Genomic DNA, 18,060 nt, shown 5'->3' on the forward strand with positions numbered 1-18,060 from the left:
AGGGAGGGGCCGTCTGCAGGGCGGGAGTTGGGGATCTGGGCTGCAGATTTAAAGTCAGGAGCTGGAGTCCAGGCTTGGGTGAGGCCACCTGGGACGGGCTGGGAGGAAATGGGAGTTTGGGGTGGAGGGGGCTCTGAGGACGAGCCCTGGGCCCCCAGGGCGCGGGGCTGGGGGCAGAGAACTGGGGGAGTCCCCAAGAGCCACCCAGAGTCCTGGCCTGGGGCGGGGGGGGGCGGGGAGGGGCGACCTGGGGAGTCAGGAGCCTCTGGCGGGAGGGGTGAGACCTGGTCCCCCCGGCTGCGGTCCCACCACCACACCGGGCCCTTCCCCCAGGGTTGGCACGCCCGCTGGCTTGGCTGGGGTGCGGGCTGGGGGGGTGTGGGCAGTGAGAGTTAAGTGACAAGGGAGGGTCTCCACTCTACATACCCACGAACCTGGCCCCCCGCCGGGCCCCCCTCAGAGCCCTGAGCCGTGGCCCATGGTGCCTCGGTGGACGGCTCACCCGGCCAGGGGGTCCGCACGGGCCTTTGAAGGCCCTGCTGGGGTTGGAGGCTCAGGCCAGGTGGGCAGAGAGGCTGCCCTGAGCTGCCCACGTGACCTGCTTCCGAGCAGCGTGGGGAGGGGCCGGGGAGGGGCCGCCGCAGAATCTGGGCCGGTTTCCAGACAAACAAGAGGAAAGGCTTTTCAGAACTGCGACCAGAAGGCGGGGTGGGAGGGCGGGGCCCGTGGCTCTGGCCGTGTGGGTGGGTGGCCACCAGCAGGTGGGACGCTGGGACAGAGGTGCGGGCCGGGCCCCGGTGCGCTGCCCAGAGTCGGGGCCTTGGGCAGGGGGCGGGCGGCCTCCCCTGCCATGGCCCCCATAAGGCATGGGGTGCTGCCCGCCAGACCCCGAGTTGCCTCCACCTCGGCAGCTATGGTTTGTCTTAAAATAGTTTTTCTCACTGTCAGTGGGAGACGGGGCACAACACACGCACACACAAGTGTGCACAGCAGGCTGCCTGGAGCCCTGCCCCTCCCCCATGGACCCTCCCTCTCTTTGGAGGCTGAGGGCGACGACCCTGCGGTGGCCCCTGCCCGCAGGCGGAGCTGGCTGGCGGAATTTCCCGCAGGTGGGCAGGGAGCCCCACATCCTACCTGTGCCCCCAGGAGGTGGGGGGTTTCCAGCCACTGCGGGAGGCCTGCACCCCCCCCCCCCCCACCGCCAAAGCTTCAGGTTAACCATTAAGCAGATAATCCTGTCTCGTGGTTCAGATTTAAAAGCACCAAAGCCATACGGCCTCCCTGCCTTGGGCCACCAGGATCAGAGCTTTGCATGAGAGGGAGCATGTACACACGTGTGTGCGTGCACGTGTGCATGTGTGTGCATGGGCACCTGTGCTCCTCCCTCGTGCCCCACGGGGGGCCGGTACAAAGGCCCTCCCCACCTGTCCTGAGGACACGGGAGCTCTCTTTCCTGTCCCAGTGGTGCTGCAGGAACACCCTAAACCTGGGGTGGGTGTGGCGCAGGGAGAGCCTGGCATGGCCTCCAGAGTTTTTAGGGAGATAGCCCCTGCCCGGCCAGGGGGCAGAGCGGAGAGTCTGTCTTCACGGGACGCCCCGCCCCAGGCACATGCGCAGGTGCTCATGGGAGCACACGTCCCGGCATGTGGAGCCAGCGCCACACACGCGTGCTGCACACACGGCTGGTGCACGCTCCCAGGCACACGCCACCCCCAGGTCACCGGGCAGGGCTTGCCCAGCAGCACGTGTCCGGTCTGCTCAGGTGGCTTGCAGCACAGACGTTTACCCTCTGCTAGTCCTGGAGGCTGGATGTCCAGAGACCGAGGAGTGGGCAGCGTTGGTGTTTCCTGAGGCCTTTTTCCTCCCTGTGTCCTCACGTGGTCGTGCCCTGTTCGTGTCTGTGCCCTGCCCTCTTCCTCTTGTAGGGACACCAGTCACACTGGATCAGGCCCACCCTGTGACCCCACCCAGCCTTTATGGCCTCCTGAGAGGCCCCGGTCTCCCAGTACAGCTGCACGGGGATCAAGCTTCCACGTGTGGGTTTAGGGCACTAACGTGGATTCAGATGCCTGCTGTGTTCAAGGACGCTCAGCTGCTCTCTCCCTCTCACACCAGCACACACCCTCACGTGCTTGCGCACCCACTGTGGGCACTGGTCATGAGGCATCTGACCCACCAGTGCTGCTGGCATTGGTCCGAGCTAGTTTTGGACACTTGGGCCAGTGACCATGCTCTGGAGCCCTGGACACCACCAGCCCTCCCCCTGCACCTGATGCCTGACCCAGTGTGCTGCCCTGGCTCGCCCATGTGCTCCGGGCACCCTTTTGTGGGGCAGGGGTGAGGACTGGCCTCAGGGTGAGCCCCCCGCTCCTCTTCAGGGCTCTGCCCTGCAGAGAGGGGGGCGCCCAGGAGGAGTGAGCCAGGTGGAGGGATCCCAAGACCACCCCGGTCTGGGCAGCTTGGCCAGGCTGGGCAGGGCAGGGGGACAGCCAGGATGCCTGGCGGAAGGGGCTCCAGTTTCCTGTGAGACAGGAGTAGGAGGGGTCCAGGGGGAGGGGTCAGTGCAGACCGGCTGGGCTGGAGGACCTGGCCTGGTGGCCCTGGCAGGGGTCAGGGGGCTGCGGGTCCTCACTCAGGCCCCGGATCTGCACACTGCAGCTGCTGGCTGGGCCGAGCCTGAGGCCCACGGCCGTTATCGCAGGGTTGGGGGCCTTGGCGCCCAGGGCAGAAGAGAAGCCCAGGACCGGGACACAGGCTGCCTTCCAGTGCTTCCTGGGGCCTCCTTCCTCCTGGTCCCCTCCTCCTGCCCTCCCCACCCCTCCCCCGCAGCCCTTATAGCCACATCCTGCAAGGAAAAACCCCAGACTCCCGAGCTGTGGGGCTGAGAGCAGCCGAGAATGCGCGTGGGAGCCCAGCCACCCAGGGCGCCGGGCTCGGCCTTCCTGCTCCTGGGGCTCGCGCTGGGCGCTGCGGCCCAGCTCAACTGTGTTGGGGACACCTACCCCAGTGGCAGCAGGTGCTGTAAGGAGTGCCAGCCAGGTGAGTGGCCTGGACGTGGAGTGGGGGAGGGGTGCCTACAGGGACCCAGGATGAGGAGACGGGGTCAGGGGACACAGGGACCTACAGATGGGGTCACGTGGTGAGGCACCATGGGGCGAGTGGACTTAGGGCAAGCGGGTGACCTGGAGCCACGCCTGGGATGGGATGGTGGGCCAGCCAGAGGCGGTCGGGGGCTGCTGTGGGGAAGGCCAGGCTGTGGGGAGCTCTGAGCCCGGCCTCCCGTGGCAGGTTATGGGATGGAGAGCCGCTGCAACCACGCCCGGGACACGGTGTGCCGTCCGTGTGAGCCCGGCTTCTACAACGAGGCAGTCAACTACGAGGCCTGCAAGCCCTGCACACAGTGCAACCAGAGTGAGCACCGCCAGGCGCCCCGGCCCCGCTGGTACCCACTTCACACGGGGCCTCGGAGCAAACTCCAGACCACGCCGGGGCCTGCCCTCCCCTGCCCCAGAGTACCACAGTCAGCTGAGGCCACCCACGGGGCTCCTCCCCCTCCCAGAGGCTGAGTGGGTGAGACCCAGAGTCAAGGACCACAGAGGGTCCTGAGCAGGCTGGAGGAGGGGTGGGAAGAGCGGGCAGAGCTGCCACGGGATGACCCCTGGGGCTGTGTGGCCAAGAGGGACATGGCATCTGGGGATGGGAGAGGACCAGAGGCCACCCAGCTGCAAGGGGGCAGCTGGCCCTGGGGAGATAGCTGCAGACCCTCAGCCTCGGTCCCCCAGCCTGCTCTGTGTCTCTGGCCTCCCCACTGACTGCGCCCACCCTACCCGACCCCCAGGAAGTGGGAGCGAGCCCAAGCAGAGATGCACACCCACGAGAGACACGGTCTGCGGCTGCAGGCCGGGCACCCAGCCCCAGGACGGCTATGGCTACAAGCGTGGAGTTGGTGAGGGGTGCCTCTGGAACCATGTGGAAGGAGCATGTCCCTCACACGCTGTCACCTCCCCTCAGCACCCCGACCCCAGGCTTGGCTGAGTGCCCTCTCCCCCAGGCAGGTCAGGCCAAGACAGGGGCTGGGGGGCTCCCAGGTCGTGGCCAGTGGATGGCATGTAGGCAGAGAGGGGCTGCTGGAGGCCCTGGGGGGGTGAGCGTCTGGGCCCCCCAGGGGTGGCAGATGGGCAGAGCCTGCTGACTCTGTTGCAGACTGTGCCCCGTGCCCACCAGGACACTTCTCCCCGGGCAACGACCAGGCCTGCCAGCCCTGGACCAAGTGAGTGTCCCTGGGGCTGGACGGTTTGGGTGGCCTGGGGTCTGGGAGCCAGGGGTCAGGTCTGGGAGTAGGAAGCTGCTGGCTGGGAGCTCCGGGGCCCGGCACCCCGTGACCCCTTCCCCCCCATGTTAGCACCCCCACCCCCCCGACGTTGGTCCCTGCCCCGCCCCCACGACCCCTGCTCGGCCCTGACCCAGCCTCCTCCCACTGACCTTCCTGCTGGGCTGGAGCGGGGAGGCCGTGAGACCCCAGCCCAGCCCGGGAGGGTGTGAGACCCTCACTCATTCACAGCTGAGAGGCCCCCGTCCTTGTTGAGCTGAACTGGTGGGGGCAGGAAAAGAGCAGGCAGGGTGCAGGCGGGAACAGGTCAGGGGAGCGGGTGTGGGAAGCAGGCTGAGAAGGGGGGGGAGGCCGGGGGAGGCCCAGGCTCCTGGGGGGTGGCAGGGACCTTGGCCTCTCTCCTCGCCGCCTTTGGGCTGGACTCTGATGCTGCCTGAGTGACCTGCTGTGGACCCCTGTCACCCCTCACATCTCCCTGGTCCTGCCCCAGTTCTCGGCCCGTCCCACTGGTGGGGGACGAGTGGGGTGGGGGACATTCTGGTCTGATCAACACCCCTGCCCCGCTCAGCTGCACCTCATTAGGAAAGCGAACACTGCAGGCGGCCAGCAACAGCTCGGACGCTGTCTGTGAGGACAGGAGCCCCCGACTCACACCCGCCTGGGAGACCCAGGGCCCCGCAGCCCGGTCCACCCCTGCTCAGCCCACCACTACCTGGCCGAGGGCCTCACAGGGGCCCTCCACGCCCCACGCAGAGCCCCCCAAGGGTAAGGGGGCCGGCCTGGCCCTCCCCCAACCCAAGGGGGGTGGGGTGGCGGGGAGGGTGGGTGGAGCTGCCCGCTGGCCGGGTGCGGCCCTCCTGCGGTGGACTCCTTCCCTGGTGGACCCCACCCCAGCGGGCCCTGCCTCCCCGCAGGCCCTGAGCTGGCCGCTGTCCTGGGCCTGGGCCTGGGCCTGGGCCTGCTTGGCCCCGTGGCTGCCGCGCTGGCCTTGCTCCTGCACCACAGGGCCTGGAGGCCGACGCCCAACGCCCCCAAGCCCCCCGGTGAGTGTTCTCGGTGGGCCCCAGAGCGCGCTGCCTGCGGGAGGCTGGGACCCCGCCCGCCTCCCGCCCCCCACCCCTCACCCCTTCCTCCTCCGCAGGGGCAAACAGCTTCCGGACCCCCATCCAAGAGGAGCATGCCGATGCCAACTCCAGCCTGGCCAAGATCTGAGCAACGTCCACTGGCGTAGAAGCCGGCACCCCTCCGCAGGCCGGGGCCCCCAGACGCAGGCCGTCCCACCCGTCACCCCCGGACCCTGGCGCCCTGTCCCCCCGCCCTGTGCCGTTTTAGGCGCTCCTGGGCTGGCACCCTGGGCCCTGCTATGTATGCTGTGCGTACTCCCCACCCAGGGTGGCCCCAATAAACGACGTTGGCAAATGTGGGCCTCTGACTGGGCACCAGTGGTCTGAGGGCTGCACACACGGGGGCTGGCTGTGGGGTAGGGGCTCCCCTGGCTCCCTCAGAGACCTGGGGCTGCTGTCCTGCTCGCTGGGCACCTCCCAGCGCCTCTGGGGAGCGTGGCAGCCAAAATAAGTGCATGGGGAGCCGCGAGCCCTGCCTGGCAAGCGCGATGCTAGCCCGGCCCGGTGGACCCCACGCACCCACTCTGGGGAGCCGCGGGCCCTGCCTGGCAAGCGCGATGCTAGCCCGGCCCGGTGGACCCCACGCACCCACTCTGGGGAGCCGCGACCCTGCCTGGCAAGCGCGATGCTAGCCCGGCCCGGTGGACCCCACGCACCCACTCTGGGGCTACTTGGGAGGGCCTGGCAGGGGCTGCTGGGTGGGAGGGAGCCCTGAGGAGGCCCTGGTCCCAAAGGGGGTTTTAGGACAACCCCTCAGGGTCTCTGGGGCCCCTCCCAGGAGAGGGCACGAGCGTCTGTTTCTTCTCAAGCCCCACGCCCTGTTAGACCTGAGTGTGTGGTGACCCTGGGACCCCCACTGATGCCTGCAGGGCCCCCGAGTCCCTCAGGGAAACTGGAGGCTTCTGACTGGGCTGACCTTTCGTCCACCCTGGGCGCGAACAGAATGTGCAGCTTTATGTGAAAAGGTTCCCAGGTGGGAACCCAAGCGTCCGTGGGCACCAGAGTGGGCTGTACGAGGCCGAGTGGTCGGACAGGCCCGCTGGCTGGCACTGGGGGCAGCCCCTGCTCTGGCAGCTGCGCAGACTTGGGGCCGAGCCCGCCCTGGGGACACCGGGCTGAGCCGTGGGCTGTGGCCCGCCACCCCTCCCCCCCCACAGCGCCCCTCCGCGCAGGCGAGGTGGGCAGGTTAAAAGGCTCATCTAAGCGCCGGAGCCGTGGGCCAGCGAGGAAACGCTCCACAGCCCATAGGCAGCCCATAGTTTGCGCCCTCGGGGTTTCTGATAGATTTAAGAGCTACTACTAACTGAAATAAAAGACCACCGAGGTGCTGGGCGGGGGGTCAGGCGTGGGGTGGGGGTGGGAGGTGGGAGCAGAGAAATGCGACAGCCCGAGGCCCCCCACCGGTGGACCTGGCAAAGATGCACACCTCTGAGCTCCCAGCCTGCTACCTCCCTTCACCCACCTGTGGGCCAGGACTGGGCATCATCCCACAGGCCAGTGCCCTCACGGCGGCCAAAGGTCCGCCCCTGACACGTGTGCTGCCCCCCCCCGCCCCCCAGTTTCTCAGGCTGGCTTTCTCCGCAGAGCTGCCCTGGAGGCCCTCCCACCTCTCCTCAAACCTCTGAACCCTGGCTGGTCCCTTGGACCTCCCGGGGGCAAAGGGGAGACCGAACCATCCACGTGTTCTTGGAAAGATCTCGGGTTGCAGCAGTGAACACAATACGTCCTCTCTGCCCTGGAAACGGGCAGCAAACAGGCACCACTGGCCTGGGGCCTGTGGTCCCTGGGCAGTGTGCAGGCTGTGCAGAGAAGCTAAGGGACCTGAGGAAGGGGCCTGGGGGAGGGGCCAGATCCTTGGGGAATGGAAGGTCGAAGGTCGTGGGCTTCCTCCCCAGACTTCCCAGCTGCGAGCCCCCCACCTTGCCCCCAGCCTGGTGGCTCCACCTCTGAACAGCTGACGGGTGGGTGGAAGGAGGTTGGTCACCTTCACTTTCCTCGGTTGCTGCCGCTAAGCACGCTCTCCACTCCTGTCTCTGCTGACAACCGCCCCTCCCGTGTGAAACCCCGCCAGAGCTCCCCCCACCCCCCGGGGGCCCACAGGCACCCACCCTGGCTCCTCCCTGCTCCAGGGCCCCACCTGGCTCCCCATCCTGCCCCACAGCCCTCCAGGTTAACCCCTGGACTCTGCTTGGGACCCTCTGCCCCCTGGACGCGCGTCACTTGCGTGAGCTGAGACAAATGATGAAAAATGTGACGAGCTGCTCAAAGAGGATAGGAAAATACCGCGAGCAGATAGAAACCATCTCCCCCGCAGCGCCCGGTTACAGAAGCTCGCGGTAACCCAGTGCCTGTGTGGGAGGGGCCTTCCGGAGCCTCAGGGACAGGAGAGCAGGCGCAGGCCCCCAACCCCGACGGCGCTTTTGCCTCTTGTTACACACAGCCCTGCCTCTGGTTTCCTGCTGCTGCGGGCGGCAGCCCCCTCGGGCAGACAGCTGCCCCCTGGTGCCTGATGGGCTGGCCCAGCTTCCAGAAGGGCCAACAGATATGATCTTGTCAGACAAACGTCATTTGTAGGGGATTTATCATATTTTCTCAGGCGCTTACCAGAATTGGGGTGATGCCGTCCTGGTACGGACCGGACTGCTCAGGCCTTGAACGTGGGCAGAAGGGCCAGGACTGCTGAGTTCTCCACTCCTGACCTTTCCCTGGGGTCCCGGGATGGCTCAGACCCTCCTCCCCATCTAGGAGCTGAGCCGAGGCCTGGGGGGTCCTCAGACAGGGTGGCCTCACCTTACCCCCTAGCAGCCAGAGCTGTCCTGGAGACCCCTCCCTCTCCTGCAGGGCCCAGCTGCTTCTCTGAGGAGGGCCCTGCGCATCCTGGGAGTTGAAAACGATAGTTGAGTCACAAAACTGCTAATCCCTGTCATTTTTCTCTGAAAAGGACAGATGCCCCATCAGGCGAGGCGGCAGCTGCAGGTCTCAGAGGGTCTCAAACCAAGTCTTCTGGGTCTGCCCAGGTCACCAGGTCACAGCCGGCAACACACCTCCAGCCGGTGGGCGCCACCAGAATCACATTCCTGGCACCCCACTGCCCACCCCTGCAGCGTTCCCAGAGGTCTCCACCCGCTGCCCCTGTACCAAGCCTCAACTGGAGGGCTGAGAAATCTGGGGAGGCTTCCTGGGGGAGGCCGGGCCCCCAAGCCCTTTGGTGCCAGGTGGGGAAACTGAGGCTCAGACAGACAAGAGACAGTCTCACGGTGAGTTGGAGGCTCTCTGTGGCTCAAGAGCTCCGTCGGGGCCGGCCTTCCACATCCTCCAGGATGACTGGATTTGTGTGGGGAGATCTGGGTTGACATCTGCCCAGCAGAGTTGCAGCCTGGGCAGCCCCCTCTTCCCCCAGCGTCAGGGTTCAATCAATGCCCTGGCCTCTCCTAGCCAGCTCTTCCCAGCAGGCATCAGCGAGGCTGCAGCCCACAAGTGTGTGTGTGGCTATGGGGGGCTTGCATGTCAAGAGCCCAGCCAGGCCCCGTTGGCCAATTTGGGGCGGGGTGGGGGGGAGCTTGTTCTAATCTCCAGAAAGGCGGGGTGCAGGGGGCTTGTCCTGACCCCTGGATGGGTTCTGAGGCTGCTCAGTGCTGGGATTCGAGGACTTCTGGTAGGTGTGGGGTGTGGGGTCTGGAGGCTTCACAGAGGACGAAGTGTCTCATCCCACCTGCTTTGGGCGTCAGAGAAGATCTTTAAAAGCCCGTGGAGTCCCCCTGAAGAAGCTGGAGGTGGGGAGGGGGCTCAGCCAGGAATGGTCCCTGCTGAGTCCACCCTTGTTGGGGGCGCACCCCACCCCAATGACTCAGGGCACTGTCTGCCACCCCGCATCCGGTGCCCACGCACACTCCAGTTCCTTCAGGCCCGGAGGCCACAAGTTTTACATAGAAAACATTTCTGACCCCCTCCCCCCGCCCCCCCCCCCAAGGATGTGGCTGGGTATACGCGGTGTTTCCCCCGACAAGGCACACACATTTGGGTCATATTTAGTTTCCGGATAAGAATGCCTGGGCCAAAGGGCATGATCACTTAGGAATCCCCCAAGGTCACCCCCCATGTGGGTCTCCCGCATGCCCCCTCGTCCGTGGTCAGGTGCTCTGCAGCCTGTGATGGGACCTTCTCTTCTCCCTTGGGGTCCCTGTGGGCATGCCAGATCTCAGTCCCCTGACCAGGGATTGAACCCGGGCCCCTGGCAGTGAAAGCGCAGAGTCCCAACCACTGGACCACCAGGGAAGTCCCATCCCTTGAAGTTTTTAAAAAAAGAACTTATCTTTTATAGCAGTTTTAGGTTCACGGCAACAGTGAGGGGAAGCCTACCCCCCATAAATATCCCCGAAGAGTGTGCAGTTGTTACACACGACGAACCTGCACTGACAGGTCATGTCACCCAGAGTCCCTAGTTGACACCAGGGTCCCTCCGTGCGGTGCGTCCTGTGCTTTGGACAGACGTGACAACACGTGCCCACTGCTGAAATCCCCAGAGCAGTCTCACTGCCCCAAACCTCTGCCCATGCCCTGGATTCCGAGTCGCGGAGTCTTGGGGGGGTCCCCCATGGGAACAATTCCTCGGGACCCCTTGGGGAGTGGCAGAGGCGGGGCGGCCTGCGGGGCGGGGTCTGGGCGTGTTCGGAAGGGGCCGGCCTCCTAAAACCGCGGAGCCGCGCGCGGCCATGGGTGCCGCGGGTGCCATGGGGGTGAGGGTCGCGCGCGTGGCCCTGTGCGGCGTCGCGCTGCTCTGCGCGCTGGGCCTGGCCCAGCACCCCCCCGGGGGTCTGAGCTGCGGCCCCGGCCGCCATCTGCATGGGACGGGGACCAGCGCGCGCTGCTGCCGCTCGTGCACCCCAGGTAAGGCGGGCCGGGAGCCCCTGCGCGGAGGGCAGAGCGCTGCGCCCCGTCCCCCCGTAGTTTTCCGAGTCCAGAGCCCTGATCCCAGCGCAATCCGGGGAGGCGGAAGCCGCCCAGACCGGGCCAGTGGCCTGGGGGGTGGGGGGTGGGCGGGGGCAAGGAGTGTAGGAGCCTTCCCCAAGGCAGGTCTGACGTCCCAAGGTGGAGGAGGGCTGTCCCCGTTCCTTCCGAGCGGGGAGTGAGCCCTTGGCCATCACTCAGGACACTTCTTGCCCAGTTTGGGGTTGCACCCCTCTTTCTCCCAGCTCCCTGCCTCAGACCTGCATCTATGGGTGAGGGGCAGGTGAAATGGGTCAGTTTGGGGACAGATATTGCAGGGAAAACACCCAGAGTGTCCCCCTGCCAGGACCTGGGGAGTGGGAAGGGGGCTCTGAGAGTCCAGGTCTCAGTGCGGCGGAGCCATGGACGGCGGTCAGGGAGGGACGGGCAGGCTGCCTCAAGGGTCCTGGCAGCTGAGGGCAGTGCAGGACCCAGACAGGGGAGGGGGAGTAGGTCTCCCAGGAAGGAACGGCTCAGGGTCACATGCCGAGTCATGGCCACCCTGGGTGGGAGCCGCTTGGGACGGTTGGGGGATGCAGCCAGGCCTGGTGAGTGGAGGAGCTGGGCGCCCAGGAGGGAGGGACACAGCTGGGCCGAGCCAGGGTCCTGGCTCCCAGCCAGGTGTGCTGCCCGCTGGGGCTGCCCTGCCACCCCCATTCCCCTGGAGGGCCAGGAGGGGCGCGTCCGGGGGAGGGCGGCTCGGCCCAGCTGCTGAGAGGGCTGCTTGCCCCCTGCCAGCTGAGGGCGTCTGTCCCGAGCCGGACTGCCAGTGTGTCCAGCCTGAGTTCCACTGTGGAGACCCCCAGTGTAAGAGCTGCAAGTACTACTCCTGTCCGCCTGGCCAGGGGGCGTGGCCTGTAGGTAAGTGGCAGGTGGGGGTGGCCCGGGCAGGCCAGGTGTGCAAGGAAGCTCGCAAGTGGTGGGCACGGACACGTCCTCCGGGCAGGTGGGCGCCAGCACTGGGGGTCTTGCAGCACCCTGGCGGGGTAGGGGGCGCTCTCTGGCTTTAGCATCTCAGCCCACATTGGGGTCACAGTGCCTCCTGTTGGTGTGGCTCTGGGAGCCTTTCCTTCTCTCTCTTGGCCTGAGCTTCTCCATCCAGAGACGATGCCCCTAAGCGCTGGTTGTGAGGAACAGTGCGGGTATCCAGAGGCTGTCTGGCCCTTAGGCCCTGGCTCTGACTACGCCCAGGTCCTGCACTCACCCAGACCCGATGCGGGGGCGCCTGGCTGAGCACATGTGGGCCGGGAGAGTGAGGGCGGAGGGGGGGCTGTGTGAGGTTGGATGGCGCCGGGCCTAGAGGCAGCTGGGGCAGAGCCTCACCCCTCTCTCCGGGACCCTCCCCGGTCTCCCGCCTTCCGGCCTCCGGACCGAGCGAAGGCCCAGCCTAGCTCTTGCGTGGCCTCGGCTTCCACCCCTTCCTCCCACCACATACACTCTAGCCTCTGCAGGCAGGTCCCTCCCCTCCCCCATATCCCCATCAGGGACCCTCCACTGAGCCCAGAGTCATGGCCTGCCCTGGAAAGGGGCACCTGGGGGACCTGATTTATCCCAGGTCCTGGTCCTGTGGCCACCTGGGGCCCCTGTCAAACAGATGAGGTGGGGGTCTCACCTCGGCCACACCAGCTGCCCTTGCAGCCTGTGTCCGTCTGTCCCTCTGTCTCCAGGGAAGTTCAACTTCGGCTTCGAGTGCTTCGACTGTGCCGCGGGGACCTTCTCTGGGGGCCGTGAGGGCCGCTGCAAACCTTGGGCAGAGTGAGTCCTGGTGGGGACTTCCAGTGGCCGGGTGGTCCAGGTGGGCTCGAGGGTGGTGCCTCTGCTGTCCCTTCTGGTGCAGTGACCGCCCCCCCCACAACGGCTCGGAGGGCAGCAGCCTTGCTGAGGGGCTGCTCAGGTGGCCGAGGGCTGACCGAGGGCTCTGTGTCTGTGCGTCCCAGCTGCTCCAAGCTTGGGTTTCCCACTGTGTTCCCCGGGAACAAGACGCACGATGCCGTGTGCAGCCCAGGGCTGCCGCCCACGGAGCCGCGTGGCCTGCTGACCGCCGTCCTCGGCCTGGCCGCCTGCATCCTGGCCCTGACCGTGGCCCAACTCAGCCTGCACGTCTGGCAACTGAGGAGGCAGAGAGCACGGCCCCCAGGTCAGTTGTGCCCTGGGGACGGGGAGGGGGGCCCCTGCCTGCCTGCTAACCGCAGCCCCTCTGCAGAGACGCAGCTGCTCCTAGAGGCCCCGCCACCCCCGCCCGAGGACGCCTGCAGCTGCCAGCTCCCCGAGGAGGAGTGGGGCGAGCCACTGTCGGAGAACAAGGGCCGCCTGGAGGACCTGTGGGTTTGAGGCCCGGAGCGCCCGTGCCAGACCCTCCCGGAGCCGGCGCAGGCTGGCCCGCAGGAGCAAGGGCTCTGCGCCCTGCCGTGGGGCCCCGGCTCTGGGCCCGGCCCTGCTCCCCTCAATGGCGGAAACAGGTGGGGGATGGTGACAGTGACCAGTGCTCCGGATCACGCAGGAGAGGAGGCAGCTGTGGCTGAACCCCAGGGGTACAGAGGCGCACCGTGGCTGCCTGCCTCTCTTGCTGGCCCCGCTGGGGTGGGGCCCGTGGCTCCTTGGTTCCCAGGACAGGAGGCCATGGGCACAGGACCTGGCTGCAGGCGGCACTCAATAAACGCTTGTCCGGTGGCCTGAGTGGCCGTGTGCTGGGAGTGGGGAGGGGACAGGCTCCGGGGTCTCCCCCGCCAGTTCTCACAGCCCCCTCCCAGCCTAGGTGGGGGGGGTGGGGTAGAAGCTAGGGCCATTCCAGTCCTAGACACAAGCCCACAGCCGAGACCACGGGGCGACCTGCTGTGCTGCACACCTGCCCTCTGTGCCGCTGGGCTGCCCCGTCCAACACTTGTCCTCCAGTGGCCTGCCTGGCACTTGTTGGGACACTGGGTTCCTTGGTGTGTGTCTGGTCTCTGGGCCACCGCTGCTCCGGCTTCTGGTTCCGGGCTGGCCGCACATCCTGCTGGCCCATGGGGCGCCGGCCCTTGCGTCACTGGGGTCCCCAATCCGGGGCAAGGTCAGTTTCTATACCCAACACTTCCTGGAGGATGTGGACAGCCTCAGAATGGCCTGGTCCCGCCCTCTCTCCAAGCCCTCCTACTGGCCTCCGTCACCTCACGGGTCCCTCGGGGCGGTCCTGGGGTCCTGCCCAGCAGAGGCGAGCAGTAGTTTTTCAGCCTCCTGACAGGGCTCTGTGGCATCCAGGGCGTGGCAGGCAGTCTCAGCAGCTGCACTCTCCAGGTGCCAGCACACCTGGCCACCTGTCTGTCTGTGGCTCAGTGCTCTAGCACAGCACCTCCCCCACCTACCATGCCCTCCCCTCCCACCTGCACGCTGCCCAGGAGAGCCCCTTGACCCCGACCCAGTCCCAGTGGGCAGGTGGGCCCAGCTCACAAAAGGCAGGTGGAGGAGAGAGGGTTCTGCGTCGCCCTCCACCCCCCACCGCATGGGGCACTGCCCACTTCCACCCCTGGAAGGAGGTGGGGGGTGGGGGGTTCTCTGGGACCACCCACAGGGGAAGGACCCCTCCCTCAGCCCCTCGGCTCCTGGCTCTGGGCAGCCCCTGGGGCCAAGTGAGCGACCTCAGGGGAGACAGCCAGGTGTTCTGGGACCTGCCTGCCACACCCCTTGGCCCCTCTGTCCTCAGGCCAGATCTCCTGTCCTGTCAACCCCTCCCCCACACACCTCTGGGTCCCTTGACTGCCCCACTCCCACGTATAGGAAAGGGGTCCCCAGCCCTGGCCCAGCCCCTTGCTGAGGCTGTGAGTCAGGTGTCGAGTGCGTTCTGCTGACGCAGCGCGGAAAGTCCTCGCGGGCGGCCTGCGTGGGACAAGCTCCCTGAACGTCAGTGCGGGTCAGCGGGGGCAGTGGGGTGAGGCGAGCGGGCGGGGGATTCCTGCCCCGCGGAGGGGCGGGGATGCTGGGACTCGCCCAGCCCAGTGGAGGGATTGGGAGAGTGAGGCCAGGCTCATGGGGGGCCGGGAGGGGGTTCTGCCCAGGGAGCTCAGCGCTTCGGAAGGGCTCCGCGGAGCCACTGCCACCGGAGCCGCCACCTCCCTCCACGCTGGCCTGCTGTCAGCAGAGAGGCCTCTGCCCCACCAGGCCTGCCCGGACCCTGGTCACCGCCGCTGCATCTGCTCCCTCCCCTCTCCCTTCCTGCTGGACTCACCTCCCTCCCCAGCTGGGGTCCCACAGAGCAGGGAGGGGCTGGCTTCAGGGCCAAGGCTGGAGGCTCTGCTGGGGCACCCAGGCCCAGCGTGCACAGGCTGCCACCAGGCACTTTGGTCGGGTGGCCTGAGCAAGTCCAGGCTGGGAAGAGGGAGACCCCCCAGGGCGGCAGGAGGCGCAGGGGACTCAAGGGTGCCGGCGCGTGGGGGACGGAGGGTGCTGGTGCTGTGAGGGGCTCCCCACCCCCACTCAGGCCAGCTTCCTGGAATGGGGGCAGATATGTGCCCACCTGGGTCACCAAGCCCAAGAGGGACCCCAAGATGAGACTCTGCCCACGCCAGCTCCACACGCCTCGCTGTTTCCCCCCGGGAAACCACCCCCCCCCCCCCAGCTGTGAGGTCGGATCTTAACAAACGGCACCGCGAAACAGAGGAAAGCTTCAAGTGAGCTGTATTAGGGAGCGCTCCCGGGCGAGGTGCACTGGTCCAGAGATTAGGGAGCGCTCCTGGGCGAGGTGCACTGGTCCAGAGATTAGGGAGCGCTCCCGGGCGAGGTGCACTGGTCCAGAGATTAGGGAGCGCTCCCGGGCGAGGTGCACTGGTCCAGAGATTAGGGAGCGCTCCCGGGCGAGGTGCACTGGTCCAGAGATTAGGGAGCGCTCCCGGGCGAGGTGCACTGGTCCAGAGATTAGGGAGCGCTCCCGGGCGAGGTTCGCTGGTCCAGAGATTAGGGAGCGCTCCCGGGCGAGGTGCACTGGTCCAGAGATTAGGGAGCGCTCCCGGGCGAGGTGCGCTGGTCCAGAGATTAGGGAGCGCTCCCGGGCGAGGTGCACTGGTCCAGAGATTAGGGAGCGCTCCCGGGCGAGGTGCACTGGTCCAGAGATTAGGGAGCGCTCCCGGGCGAGGTGCACTGGTCCAGAGATTAGGGAGCGCTCCCGGGCGAGGTGCACTGGTCCAGAGATTAGGGAGCGCTCCCGGGCGAGGTGCACTGGTCCAGAGATTAGGGAGCGCTCCCGGGCGAGGTTCGCTGGTCCAGAGATTAGGGAGCGCTCCCGGGCGAGGTGCACTGGTCCAGAGATTAGGGAGCGCTCCCGGGCGAGGTGCACTGGTCCAGAGATTAGGGAGCGCTCCCGGGCGAGGTGCACTGGTCCAGAGATTAGGGAGCGCTCCTGGGCGAGGTTCGCTGGTCCGAGAAAAAGGGGCCAGAGAAGTCGCGCCCAGGCGAGGGTCGGGCAAGATTTTATAGGGGAAGAAGGGAGAGGGGTGTGGTGAATCCGGGAGGACGCAGGGTATTCCTTATTTGGTGGTCTTTTCGGGTATCCTGGGGGACAGTTAGTCCCGCCCCTCGAAAGGCGGGAAGGCTGGGCTGGGTTCAAAGTCCCCAGGTCAGTTCCTGGAACTGGGTGGTCCGGAGAATTTCGGTCTGATACCACCTGGGAATCTGATTGCGTTCCCCTGCCTCGGGCCAGTTGGCCTTACACCAACCAGAGGGGCCCTCCAGCTGCTCCGGAAAACCACAACTCCTCCCCCTGGGGTCGGAATCCAGTGTCAGTTCAGCCTCAGATAAGGGCCTAGAGGCCGTCCTCTGTTCCCAGAAGTGCTTCCGCCGCAGCCACACCGCCTCACCTGGCTGGAAAAGGCCCCTGACCCTCCCTCTACTGAGACCTGGACTCAGCCACTGTGAGGCACGGCCCCTCCGCAAGCGGACCGAGAGACCCCTGAGGGGCATAGGGAGGGAACCCACCCTAGCAGAACTGGTTGCCAGCCGCTCCCAGCCCCAGTCCTAGGGCAGCTTCAGGGGGCCTTCCAAGGGCAGGTGGTCCCTGGCTGCCCCCTGGTGCTGGGATGCGAACCCATCGATCAGATAGGTCCATGGTGCTAAGTCTGGCCACTCAAGGGCCCTGACCAGGACCTGGGCCATCACTCCTCCCCGGCTCCCCCGCCACGGTTTCAGCAGCAGGGCCACTCCTCCAGCAGCTGGGCTGAGCTCCCACCCCGCTGTGGTTTGCAGGGCCTTGGACGCCCCCTTCCCACCAAGAAGTAGCCACACCTAGGTGGAGAGGCAGACATCTTCGCAGGACGCTTTGGGGCTGAGGTGCTTTCCAGAGACAGTGATTCGGGCCATGGCTGCTCCAGACCCCTCTTTTTGGAGACGCATTCCAGGGAAGAGGGGTGTGAGGGGGGTCCTCTGAGTCCTCAGGGCTCCGTGGGCTCTTTGGCCAGGGCAGAACCCTGACTGCCAGGCGCTGAGGGAGGCCTCAGTGGCTGCCAGGGTGAGGGCCTCCAGTGGGGGCTGCAGGGATGGTGGGGGTCCCTGGGTGGTGCTGGGTCCAAGCAGGCAGACAAGGGGGAGGAGAGGCAGAGGCCCTCAGCTCTCGCCTAGGATTACGAGCTCCAGCTGCAGTGCTGGGCAGCCCCGTCCCAGGCACTAGGAGTGCCCCCTCCCCCCCCCGCTTCCCCCCCGCCTCCCCTCTGCTGAGGCTGCTCCTCGAGCTGCTGCAGGGGGCCCAGCACATCATTTACATGTCGGGGCACCTTCTACCTCCAGATGCCCAGGTGCCCCACAGCCGACAGCGCTCCAGACTCAGCTCCCTGCCCGCCTCTCCCTGGCAGCCCGCACAGTTCTGGCAAGGACACTTTGGAGCCCGATGGGGGGCTGGGTGGGGCAGGAGAGGATCCAGATGGGGGTGTGAGGGTGTGGCCGTCGCCCCTGGGGTGAATGAGTAGCAAGGAAACCTCATTTATTGAACTCCAGGCTCTTGGGGTAACCAGGCGCCCAAGAGCAGCAGACAGTCCAGGGCTTTGGGGGAGCCCGGGGGCGGAGGTCCAGTCAGGACATGCACTTCTTAGCCCACCACGGTCCCTGTGGGCCATTGCACGCACTCAGGGCCTAGGGATGATGGAGGCGGCAGGGACAGCTGCTCCCTGAGGATCGGGTCGCCTCCGTAGACACCGCCCTGACCAGCAGGGGAACAGTCCCGCCGAGGCTGGAGGAGAGCTGGAAGGTCCTGGAGCAGCACTGCTGCCACCACGGGCCACATCGTGAGCCACAGGACAGCGTGGGCAGAGGCCCCGTGGGCAGGATGTGAGGAGGGGGTGGGAGAGGCCTCAGAGATGAGACATGGGGTCTAGAGGCCCCTTGGGCGAGTTAAGGGGGTGACCCCGAGGTGACATGGCTGTGTAGTGTCCTGGATACCAGCAAGGAAAGTGGTCCTGACCCCGAAGACACAGGCGTGGGTTTTACAAAGACCTGGGTGTGCTCTGCCCGCCCAGCCACCTCTCCCTGATGGAGACGGGTCTTCAGACACAGAGCTGGCCAGCAGGCTGCAGAGGACGCAGTGCTGGGCTTGACCCCTCATGGAGAGACCACCAGACGTACTGGGAGGGGACTCAGGGTTCCCAGACCCCAGTTACCCAGTGA

At 66.6% G+C, this 18,060-nt stretch overlaps 2 protein-coding genes across 2 annotated transcripts; both read left to right on the forward strand.

The window, feature by feature from the left end:
- Nucleotides 1-2,897: 2,897 nt before the first annotated feature.
- On the forward strand, nucleotides 2,898-5,542 carry TNFRSF4 (TNF receptor superfamily member 4). Its single transcript, XM_030881959.2, has 7 exons — nucleotides 2,898-3,039; nucleotides 3,289-3,411; nucleotides 3,839-3,946; nucleotides 4,204-4,270; nucleotides 4,899-5,095; nucleotides 5,245-5,373; nucleotides 5,472-5,542. The coding sequence occupies exons 1-7, from the start codon at nucleotides 2,898-2,900 to the stop codon at nucleotides 5,540-5,542; spliced, it is 837 nt and encodes a 278-aa protein (XP_030737819.1).
- A 4,612-nt stretch (nucleotides 5,543-10,154) lies between these two features.
- Nucleotides 10,155-12,898, forward strand: TNFRSF18 (TNF receptor superfamily member 18). Its single transcript, XM_030881968.3, has 5 exons — nucleotides 10,155-10,341; nucleotides 11,179-11,301; nucleotides 12,108-12,195; nucleotides 12,378-12,577; nucleotides 12,644-12,898. The coding sequence occupies exons 1-5, from the start codon at nucleotides 10,167-10,169 to the stop codon at nucleotides 12,769-12,771; spliced, it is 714 nt and encodes a 237-aa protein (XP_030737828.1). The 5' UTR covers nucleotides 10,155-10,166; the 3' UTR covers nucleotides 12,772-12,898.
- Nucleotides 12,899-18,060: the final 5,162 nt, after the last annotated feature.

The sequence above is a fragment of the Globicephala melas genome, chromosome 1 (genome assembly GCF_963455315.2).
Source record: "Globicephala melas chromosome 1, mGloMel1.2, whole genome shotgun sequence".
Taxonomy (NCBI): Eukaryota; Metazoa; Chordata; class Mammalia; order Artiodactyla; family Delphinidae; genus Globicephala; species Globicephala melas.